Source organism: Lutjanus erythropterus, chromosome 4 (genome assembly GCF_056507025.1).
Source record: "Lutjanus erythropterus isolate fLutEry1 chromosome 4, fLutEry1.hap2, whole genome shotgun sequence".
In the NCBI taxonomy this organism is placed as follows: domain Eukaryota; kingdom Metazoa; phylum Chordata; class Actinopteri; order Lutjaniformes; family Lutjanidae; genus Lutjanus; species Lutjanus erythropterus.
Genome location: NC_139320.1, coordinates 15,443,879 through 15,455,584, shown reverse-complemented (window position 1 = coordinate 15,455,584; position 11,706 = coordinate 15,443,879). Strand labels below are relative to the sequence as shown.

The window sequence follows — 11,706 nt, the reverse complement described above, 5'->3', positions numbered from 1 at the left end:
CTAGAGTAAGGGCCACCTAATTATGGTTGTGTAGAAATTAAAATTTCTGTTTGTCTGGTATAGAAAAGAATTCAGGCCTGTGGTGGCCCTCAGAAACATCTTGTGTGGCATCTGAACGTGATGCAAAATGCATACATTATGTCTTAATCATTTCATACTTTAATTTTAAATAGCCTACATTTAATACATTGCTCAGCTGCAGCACTAAACCGCGTCTCCCTAAAGGTTGGGAATGACAACTTTTAGAAGGCTTATTGTTGCATGGCAAATGTTGCAGGAATTGCATTCAGTCATTAATGCTAGTGCTGCTAGCTTAAGTTGGCGATTTCGGTGGTAAAATCAGCAGTTTACTGTGGAAGTGAGATGGAAAAGTCACCATGGATAAACACTATGGTTGGGGAGAAAGGGAGATTTCAGGAAAAATGGACCAACTCTTACTTTGTTAGGCACTGAATTCAGTGCTCAAGGAATTTAATGTGAAAAAATTGGCACTTGGTCATTAAAAGTTTGAGAACCCCGGGACTAGAATGAAAAAAATGGTGAGAATTTTTTTAAACCTGCAGGAGAAGATCTACAGCTATGCTAGTAATACCTACATAACATGCACACTAACAAAAAATTAACTAATGACTGTGCAGACATGCTGATTTTAGCATGGTGAAGTTATGCAGGTAATGTTTACCATGGTCACAATTTTAGTTTAGCCTGTTACCATGCTGACACTCACTGATTAGCACTAAACACAAAATAGACCTATTAGTCGACACAAATGTCATTAGATTTGCAGGTATTTGTTCATTAACAAATGTAGTGGCAATAAATTAAAAACATTGCATCTAGCATGACTAAAGAAATAACAGACAAGAATGAATTAAAAGCTGCATTAAGACTGTAACCTTTTTGGAACACAGTGCGACATGCTTAGGTGTCCCACATTTCAGATGTTGAATCCCCAAACTGGCATAACGCTGAACTGCCAGGAGGCAGAAACTGTCTTGAGAAAGATGATAGGTTAATATTTAAACTACGCTAACATGCCCATATGTGCACTCAAAGAGTTATTGGTCGCTGTGTAGATGAATTTCCTAGAATGATCAAACTGAGGTACCCAGAATCAGAGTCAAGTCAGACATGTATTTTAAAGTCATTATTTAATAAGACAATGTACAAAAATATTGGCACTGATACAGCATAGCATTGTGTGAAGTGATAGATGGCCAGGTGAAACTGGTCAGTTATCAGTAATACAAGTGCTGTTTTTTAAAACCTCGTAGAAAGAAGGAACAGCTCATCTTTGGCACAGTCATGGTCATATTGGTGAGGGTTTTTTTTTTTTACCTCCAAGACAATGCATTGGTATTTTTTTATGGTTAGAATTTCTGCTACAAACATTTGGTTGTATTGGTTCTAACTGCAGTGGGGAAGACTAAGCATGGTGAGCTCTGCAATAGTCACCAGTGTAAGCATCTACATAAAGATTCAGGGACCAAGGAAGAAGGAGGTACTTTTCAGAAGGTAACTAATTTCTAAAGCAGAAAAGGCCTGTATGATGAAAGGTGGGCTGCAGTGAACCGATTAGATGCTTACAGGCTCTAAGAAGGTGTAAGGGGCTGAAGAGGTTTTGGTTATGTGTGGCACAGTGATTTTACAGGATCTGTCGGGGTCTTCCATAGCTCATGCCCTCCTGACTGGCTCCCTTATTGGACCCCATCTGAAGGCCAATCACATTTTTGCCCGCTTTCAGCTGGTCATCGCTGAATTCTCGCTTGTTCTCCTGTGCTTTCCTGCAAAACATAATTGAAAATGTCAATAAAAGAATAAGACTAAACTCCAGTGCTTTATGAATACTCCCACTCATAACTGGCCCTTCCTAAGTCCCGCCCCTTTTGGAAGTTCTGTCAAATTTCTTCTTTCCTGCTTCCTGTACTTATACTAACAATAGATAGATATGCTAATGTTAGCCATCATCTGCTATGTATTTGTTTATGATGAAACGAAAACCACATTTGAAAGATAGAGGACGGTGGATTAGATAGATTAGTTGGCTAGTGTTTTGCTAACATTAGCTATCAGATGTGACTAGGTACCTAATGATTGATGTTGCTAGCTAGTTAGCCACCGTTAGCTACCTACCACAGAGCAAAACGCTCGCTACTGATTGATGTAGATTAGTTGGGAAGTTAGTGTTATGCTAAAATTAGTTAGCTTAAGAGATGGTATTTCCAGATCCCTGACCAACATTGGCGAGCCTTGCACATAACATATTTAAGTACAGGAAACAGGAAAGGAGAAAGGTTGGCTCCTAGGTACCAAGCTTGATGACAGGTTTACATTAAAACTATGGTAAGAGCAAAAGGTAGCTGGACTTATTGAGGACCAGTTGTAGTCAGTTTCATGTATTGGACTCACTTGAAGAACCAGTTAGGGTCTCCATTGTATGTGCCTTCATCCTTAGTGACAGCCAAGCTACCCAGAGCTGACAGGGTTCTCTGCACCGCCGCCAGGTCCTTACCTGTCCCCAGACACACACAGACAGCATTATTAACCCTAACATCAGTCACATTACAACGTTTATGTACTTGTGCACTGTGCGTATGTACATACTTATACTTAGCTAAGCTAAATTTAGTCTTCTAGCATTAAAGGTTTGTAATAATGAACAAATTAAATTGATGAAATCCCTCTTACCTTCCCAAAGGTCCACAGTCTGGAACATGTCAGTCTTGGTAACACCATACTGTTCGGCAGCGTTGAGAAACTGGGAGATCTGCTCCATCTGTTTAAAGGCCATGGATGAGCTTTGAATCTTCTTCACAGGTTTTTCCCCAGAGAACAGACTGTTAATCAGCTCACTCAGAACCTGGAGAGACAGATGGAAGAGAAAAAAATATAGAAGGGGAAAGATGGGGAAAAGATTACTAAACTTAGGACATAATAATATCTAGGCAAAACAAGTAATCAGGCCGATGCATTGCACTCACACATCCGTCTTTCAGCCAGGCCTGGAATCCCAGTTTGCCCGGGTCTGGCTTCCCCACGGTAGAGCCACACTGACGGTGGATCCACTCCACCAGGATCTGCTCCAGCTCGGGGTCATACTTGCTGTCAATCTTATCCTGAACCTGCCGGCTCATGCCGTAGGATGGACCTTTGTTAGCCATGCCGACTCCCTGACAGGTGAGGGTGAAACGGAGGATGAAAAAGATCCAGTAGGAGAGGTGGATAGAGAAGATGTAGAGGTAGAGGTGCATTAAAGGAAAGAAGAGAATCAAAGAAGAAAAATACAACAAAATAATCTATTAGAGAAAGTATGAAATCTTAATGTATGTGATGATCACTGGTTAGATTTTCACTGGTATTAACCTTCTGTCATCCTTCCTTTCATCTTTTTACAATTCCCATCAGTGTGTATATTCATGACAACATAATTTACTAACTTTCTTGTGTGTCAGAATTCCAGCTTTACTACCTTTGAGTCCCAAACAGTCATTTTTAGGTGATACAAACAAATAACTAACATGACATGACATCACATTGCAGTAGTATTTGGATATAGCCTGTATACACAAACATGCATAGCTGTGAGAATAATCTAGAGGAAGGCATATTTACTCATACATGGATAAAGATACTTCTTTTGCATATGTACTGTACATAATATACACCAATACACCAGCACATGAGTACATGCAGGTCAAAAGCGTGTATATAAGCGTAAATGCTTTCCCAGAACAGCAGCATTAACAGCGTTGTGTCTCCTAATGCACACCATTTAGCCCAATTAGGTCCTGTGTCTGAGGCAAAGTGGTGTACAATGGGAGCTCTATGTATACCAGCCAGCTGATTTTTTGCATATTTCTCATTTTACACACTCACGGACGCGCACACACACACACACACACACACACACACACACACACACACACACACACACACACACACACACACACACACACACACAATCTCCTGCCCTCCTGGCCTCTGTCAACACATATATCTTTGCCAGCACTTTTTTTTTTTTGCCTTATGTGTCTGTATTGCCTTTGGGCCAACAGCCAAGTGCAAAACCCGTATCACGGTGCTGTCTGCACCATCCAACCTTTGTTGCCATCTTGATGTCAGGTCACTTCAACTTCCTGTTCCTGGGGAGGTTCAAAGTTCAAATGTTAAAGGTCAAACCTTGAGGTTAAGTGGAGGAGGCACATCTCTGGCACAGGTTGGGGAATGTTGTTACCAAGGGCAACAATAAATGTCTGTTTATGAACAGTACACAGCCCGTTTGTGTATTGTTGAGTGTGTGCAGTCTTTATCCATTGCTCACTGGATTTTTCCAGTTGGTCGTAGTATTCATTGCATAAAGTGACAGAATGTCAACATGGGCGTTTGACTTTTTATGTTTCAAATAAATCTGTCTTATCATATTACAATAGACAAACAAGAGGACACACAGACAGAGACGGACAATAACTAGTGCTGTAGCTAATACTATAAATTCTTCTTTCTCCTTTTTTCCTTTCCTTTGCCCATTACATAGTTTTTCCTTTTCTTCATGGCTCTATCTTTCTTTTGTTTCTTCCTTTCCTTTTCCCTTATTCTTTCCTTCTTTGCTCCCTTGCATCATTCCCTTCTGCTTTTCACCCATACATTCCTCAACTAATCTGGGGGCATAAAAATCTCTAAAACAGCAGAAACTCAGGTTTCATCAGAAAGCAAAACTTTAAGGACCAGTGAGTTCGATTGAGAGGGATCTATTGTCAGAAATGGAATTTAATATTTTAGATTATGTTTTCATTAGTGTCTAATGGTTGGTTGCAGTCTGTAACCTCAGTCTGCTACAAAATCCTATACACTGGTTCTTTAAATCTGCAATATTGCAGTTGAAACAACGTGTGAACGCAGTGCTGGAATATTTTAAATTGATGTGGTAAACTCAGTTGCATGAAGTTGTTTATTTACACATCCAACAGACAGGGAGCATTTATTTGAGTCATGTTTGTATCCACCTGTTGAATGTATTCATATTCATTCAATATAATTACCCTCTTTTAAGCTCTGGTTTTGGGCTCAACCAACGTCTGAGCTGTGACATGCTCTGCTATGTTGCCCAGCTAGTCACTAACTATGTCAGTCTACTGTTTGTGTTGTGGGCAGATGGTTTATTGTGGGTTATCACAGCTTTTTTTGGTAAAAACAGCTGCTTGCTGCAGCTGGAAATGGTCTGATGAGAGTGGTGAGAATGAACCAAAGTAGTTAAGTTGCAGGCCGCAACACAATGAGTTGAAAGAAGCTAAAATGCAAAACACAGGACTTTTATCATTTGAGACCAATAGTCAATGTTTGTTTTTAATCCAAACCATGATGTTTTTCTAAACCTAAGTACTTTTGTTGCCTAAACCTTCCTAACCATCCTAACCAGATTATATACTTAGGTGAGGCAAAATGTGGCATTTTCACAGTGGATCAGCAGGTATATTACACACTTTGGTGTCATCCTGGGTTGGACTGCTACAAACATTATTTCTTAAATGCTATACTTGTTTGCTTCTACTCACAATAAGAAAAGTAAGTACACATTTAATGCAAGTCTTAATAGTAAGGAAGTATTTTTGGTCTTGTGGTGATGCTAAAAAAAGGATTTATATACTTCTTCCAACACTGCAAATAAATATACTGCACTGTCTGCATATTAGAGTCTGTGTGCCAACAGCATTTAATGGATTCCTGCCCAGACTCTCCACAGAGCATTACCACCAACCCTGTTTAATATTCTTTGCATTCCCTGTGGTGCTTGTCCAGACCGCAAGAAACCAAACACACATGCTGGGCAACACGCTCACTTACATACAACCACAAGTTCAGATACTGTATTTTATCTCCGTCTGTCTGCCTTCCTCTCTTTCTGGCACACACACACTCATACCCCTTGTTACTCTCACTGATACGCATCATTATGTAATCATTATGTTTGTCTGGTATGCTGTTAACTTGTCTTTTTTCCATTGGCCTCATGAACAACTCTCTGGACCACAACTGCAAATCACATACACTTCATTCTTTGTAGGGAAAGAAATAGAAGTTACGTTCATCACAACGTGAACTCAATGCCTTCTTGAGGAGAAGAGACGAAGAAGAAAAAAGAAAAATGCCCTCATACAAAGATCACATCATATTTTTGGAGGTTAAATAAGTCCATTAGGGCCTGCCCTGTACTCTATTTCTGGTATTTATGTGTATCCGGGGACCTGTTGTTATCCTTGGGACTCCTCCAAGGTGCAGTAACTCTTTCTAACTTTCAGCTAAACAAGCTTCCGTGCTGTCTGGCTCCTCAAATATTTAAGTCAGCCTTCACTTGACATATTGTGCAAAACACTGTTGCATAAGCTCTAGATTTTCAGTTGACATAACCCACTGCAGCATAGTATCAAGCACAGGATACTTTTCAAAAGTGTTACTACTACTTTGTATTTTTACAATTACTGCCTCTACAGGTGCTAAAAGTATTATTTGCTCCCTCTAGTACAGTTACTACTGGCATTGGTAGTACAAAAGCCAGCTCTGCTACTGCTGATATAACGCTTAACTGTTAACAACTGTTACTACTACAATAAAATCAAACTATCAATGCATAAAATCTGTTTCTGTGACTAATAATCACTAGCATGTGTATGTGCTAGTCCTGTCATTAGTTGTTTTATGTCATGACTTCTGATAACACTGTGCAGTAGAGACGAAGTAGGGGAGGTCGGAGTGACTTGAGCCTGAGGGGTAGTTAAGTGATGCCTTGTTTGTAGGCAGTTAAAAAAAGTTAAAAAGTTAAAGTTAAAAAATATATATTGTTTTTTTACCATTAAAACTTTTTTTTATGTTGAAGAAATCATTCTTCTCTGAACAATTACAGACAAGTTTGAAAACACACACATGTATTGGAATGTTCCAATATGAGGCTATACTGTTAGCATGACGCTAGCTCTAAACTGCTAGATGATACAAGTTTGTTAAAATGGAGGTGAGGTAATTTGAGCTAAAAAAGCCTGATTGAACATATGATCATTATTAAAGTATTAATTTATTGTATTTCTACATTGTATTCTTACTTTATCACTTTATGTGACATTTTAAACTTTGGTCTTGGTCGTGGTTTCATGGTGTGAGTGTCGTGAAATGTTGTAAACTGGCATTTTAGTTGGCATGACGAAATGACACTGTTGTTCCTGCAAGCTAGATCATAGAGGAAAAAGCCATTTATAAAAAATAGAGAATATTATAACAATTATTGTCTTAGAAAATGTGCACCATCACCAAACATATACAGAAGCACCCATGTGGCTCAACTTATCCTCTCCCTAGGCCCGACTTGCCCCTAATCAGAAGTGAGTTGAGCCAAGAGACCATGTTTTTAAGGTCATATTTTGAAAGTTGTTTATTTTAGATCCAAAGTGATTAGTCCCAGGGATGCACCACATCCTGAAATATATCTAGATATTTTAGTAACTGAGGGCATTACTGTCATGCCCGCACTTTAAAGATCATCTAGTAAAAACTGGCTCAACTCATCCTGCTCTCCCCTACTACTATGTGAGACATCAAATATTTCCAAGAAAGAGCTTGAAGATTAAGATTAAAAAAACTGAGTAAGCAATAAAATAAAAGTAATGATCCTGAATATGAATGATAAATAAAGAGAAAAGATTACTGTACAATAGAGATGGGAAAATATGAAGATAAAAATCAAAAATAGGATAAAACCACATATTTCCAGTCAAGAAAACCTAAAATACCTCCTTTCAAAAGTCCCTGCTTCCATCTATCTCTCCTTACAGTGTTTGTCCTGCTCTGTTTCTGTATTACCATGGTAAATCTGCCTAATGCCAGAACAGGAAACCAGTGTGAGGGCTGTGGCCACTGTGGCAGCCTGAGGGGACATGCCGTCATGCGGCCTCGCCTCCTATACAGTTAACCAGCTAACCACCATATAATGACTTGGGGCTTGTTCAGCTAGTAGCCACTGTAACAATATTATCCTTCAATAAAGGTCGAGGTCAGTAATGGTGATGTCATTGGGATCATTTGGGCGAATGACGCCCTTCCTGTTCGCTGCTGTACTGTAGGTTAACTATATCCTCAGAGATCTTTTGTTACATGGCTCTGTTTTATGCCAGCGGCACAGAAATCTGCTGCTTTGCTTAGACCTAACCGACTTTTATGAGCACTTAAAGCATTTTCTGCAACTGCTGCCAAGACCCCGACCATGGTTCGGATTATTCTGACAAACTTTATAGCTGCTGTGTCTGAGCTGATGTATATCTGAAGTGTAGAGAAAGTGCTGTATGATTCAGCTGAATGCCAGAGCCCCTGCACTCTTACACAGATGTGGTTAGTTCCTGCTGGCCTTATATACAACAGTGTTCTGCTGTGTTTATGTGCTGCCACAGGACTGGCACTGGTGATAGTGTTATCTGTCCCTGTTGCTTCTGCTGCTGCTCCCACTGGAACTTCCCTTCTGTTACTGCTGCCCCGGTTTTCCTGGAATCACTGGGTGTGCTGCCATCTTTAATGATTCACTTGAGATCTTCACTCTAAATATTATAGAAAGCTTTTAGATATCGAAGTCATAAACAGAGAATGAAAGTTTGGAGTTTAAAGTTAGGGTAGGCAGTTTATTTTTGGCATAATTAGGCAAAAATCCATAATAACCTCCCAATATATTGTATTTCAAGTGATCTGAGAGAAGAAAAGACTTCTGCTCCTTTCTCGGTCCGTGACAAGAACATTTGGCCAATCACAGGCCTCTAAGATGGTTGATTGTTGAGTTTCATTCCCAGGGCGTCAAATACTGTTTTTCATTAGACAGTATGTCTAATACTGTACGGGTGCCTGCACAGACTTAGTGTAATACTAATAATAGGCAGAATATGATTTGATCATAAGAAGTAGGCATCGGTCCTGGTTACTCTGCCAATTGTACTCACCAAGGAAGGTGTGACAGGTCAAGATTTGTGATTTCACTTAAGTTCACAATCCATATGTGTCCCTAATAAAGTCTATTAAGGGTCTAACAATGGGAAATAATACACTTACAGTATGTTTAGAGTACAGGTCCATTGAAATGTGTCCCTAATTATCCCTTTAATAAAGTCTAATAATGGTCTAATAGTGTCAATAAAGAACACATTATTTACAGTTTTTGTCTCATTTGGTACAGAGTACAGCTTGTCATATTTTATTAGTGTACTGTAAAACAAAATATAACCTAATCTCTTTCTGTCCCTGTTAATGTGTCTGACTTTCTAAAATATTTTTCATACCTGTATGTCTGTCTTATCTGCATCTCTGTCCTCATTAGGAAGTGTGGATACCTTTCATGCCTTGTGAATTGACAGTCTTCCAAAGCCCATGTATGGCAGTGGATCTTTTGCTTGTGCAAATAAAAGTATGAACACTGACAGAGATATGTTACACTGTCTGGCTCACCTCTCAGCTTCTCATCTCCTGGCTGCACATGGAAAACATATGAACCCCCAAACAACGTGTGAATCATATTAAAGAGATATATTTTTGAAGTGGGTTAGGAGAAGTTGTGTGAGGTACATATCTGTAGAGATATAGATCCGTATAGATGGAGGTCAACACACCCTGAAGTACTAATGAAAGAAGATAAGCAATATCAGTTTAACTGTATGCTATATTTATAATATTTTCAACCTATTTACTTTGTCACCACACAGCCTTTTTCCAACAGAAAACCACCATTATTTAAGCCAAATATTCCTCTCTGCATGGCAACCAGACTCCTTTGGCTCCTGCTGCTTTTCCAAACAAGGGGCGTGTCAGTTGCCATATATTGTAAGTGATACACTGACTATGGATAAGCACCTTATATAACCCCACATCAAAGAATCTGCACTGCACTCACTTTAATGATAAACATTGTGTCTATTTGCATTAGGTTACTGGGGATATCCTAATAAAAAACAGATACAAGTGCTGCAATTAGGGCTGCAACTGATATTCATTTGCATCATTGATCAACCTGCAGATTATTTTCTCAATTAATCAATTGGTTGTTTCATCTATAAAATGTGAAAAATGTCAGTCAAAATTTACTAAGCTTGATATGACATCATCAACTGTCTTGTTTTGTCCACAACCCAAAGATATTCAGTTTACTGGTGAAGAAGAGTAAAGAAACCAAAAACCAAAAATTAAAAAAAAAAAATTAATCTGAGAATCTGAATCTGAGAATTTTTACTTTTTTCTTAAAAAGTTCTTAAAAAACTTAAAAATAATTAATTGATTATTAAAATAGTTGCTATTAATTTAATAGTTGACAACCAACTGATAAATCGTTGCAACTCTATTACATATAAAATAAGCAGTTTTAAATAGATGATTATTATATAATGAATAAATTAATAACATTTGGCTGATCACATTCAGCTCATAGTATTCCTACAGATGGAAATATCCACAAATGACACATATGCAACTGGCTCGAACAAAAGATATAATACTTGTACATTCTACAGAAAAAAAACTTTTGGAGACCTTAAATATTCTCTACAGATATGTAATAGTCACTAAACAAGTGTCAAGTGCAGATGTGTCTCCAGTATTTGCAGACAGATCTTTCCTTGGACCTTTATTACAATGCTCTTATTTTGAAATTACTCCAACTTCTGCTATTGCCACATAGAGATAAAGGACACACTGAGTATTTGATAAGACGCTACTGCAGGAAGGCCTCCAAACTACTGACTGACTGATCAACAAAGTTATGACCCTCTGATAAGATTTATGATCATTTATTGGGATTAACTGTCCCAAACCCAGGTCTAGAAACTTAATCTGTATGGAAGAATAAAGGAAAAGTATACTCACTGTGTGAACGAGTAGGTCAGTTCTCTGCTGGCTACTAGTGCAGCGTGTGGGGGCAAGTGTGGATGCTTGACTAAATGTGTTTGTATATGCTTCGCAGGGACCTCCCTCTCAAAAATGCCGGCTTAAAAGGAGCAGATGAAGCGAGATGACTTCACTAGTCTACCGAGAGAGTCAGAGAGGGAGGGAGGGAGGGATGGAGGAGGGAGCATGATGGAGAAATAGGAGGGGGAGAAGGGAAGGAAAAAAAGGAAACTTCATCCTTAAAAGGGCAATGGCCTTTCAGCAGCTCTGCGCGTCTCTTCCCCTTCACGTCCAGTTAAAAAGCCCGGCCTTATTTGGGTAGAGCTGCTCCATGTAGAGGAGAGGCAGCAGCAGCCAGGCAGCAATGGTTTGGTCAGCAGGAATTCTCCAAATACTTTCACCACATCCCTCCTCAGTTCAGATTGGTAGCATGATGGTGAAAGAGAGGCTGGGGGCTGATGAGGGAGAGGGGGGAGTAGGGAGGAGTAGGGGGAAGAGATGTAACTTAAAGAAAATAGAGAATGAGACACTGGGTGTGGAAAAGTGAATAAAGGGTCCTATTCCATCATAGGGAATGTGGATGTCAAAAATGAGTCTTTCTTTGCATGTTTTGCACAACAAGGAGAAAAGAAAGGGAGAGGAGATGATGAGTAGAGGAGAGGTGAGGAGGAAAGAGGGAAAAAGGAGGGGACAGGAGAGGAAGAAGGAGGTGAGGAGAGGAAGAAGGGAACAAAACTTCTACAAAGAAGTAGGAGAAGAGGAGAGGAAGATGGGGCAGAGGAGAGTGTGAAGGAAGAGATGAAGGAG

General features: G+C 39.3%; 1 protein-coding gene across 2 annotated transcripts; it reads right to left on the bottom strand.

Annotated features, from left to right (window-relative positions):
- Window positions 1-1,132: 1,132 nt before the first annotated feature.
- tagln (transgelin) lies at window positions 1,133-11,036 on the bottom strand. 2 transcript variants are annotated; one of them, XM_084717093.1, is made up of 6 exons: window positions 10,879-11,011; window positions 4,100-4,142; window positions 2,982-3,170; window positions 2,689-2,860; window positions 2,410-2,512; window positions 1,133-1,784 (listed from the first exon to the last, which is right to left on the bottom strand). In XM_084717093.1, exons 2-6 carry the CDS (start codon window positions 4,109-4,111, stop codon window positions 1,646-1,648), a joined length of 615 nt encoding a protein of 204 aa, XP_084573219.1. In that variant the 5' UTR covers window positions 4,112-4,142; window positions 10,879-11,011; the 3' UTR covers window positions 1,133-1,645. The 2 variants fall into 2 exon arrangements, with proteins under 2 accessions (XP_084573219.1, XP_084573220.1); XM_084717094.1 differs by lacking the exon at window positions 4,100-4,142 and having other exon boundaries at window positions 10,879-11,036.
- Between the last annotated feature and the right edge of the window lie 670 nt (window positions 11,037-11,706).

Excerpts from the sequence above, each read along its gene's own strand:
- tagln (XM_084717093.1), bottom strand. Across the intron at positions 2,513-2,688 it reads GACTGTGGACCTTTGGGAAG|GTAAGGACCTGGCGGCGGTG; the intron begins GTAAGAGGGATT and ends GTCTGGGGACAG. Across the intron at positions 1,785-2,409 it reads GACCCTAACTGGTTCTTCAA|GAAAGCACAGGAGAACAAGC; the intron begins GTGAGTCCAATA and ends TATGTTTTGCAG.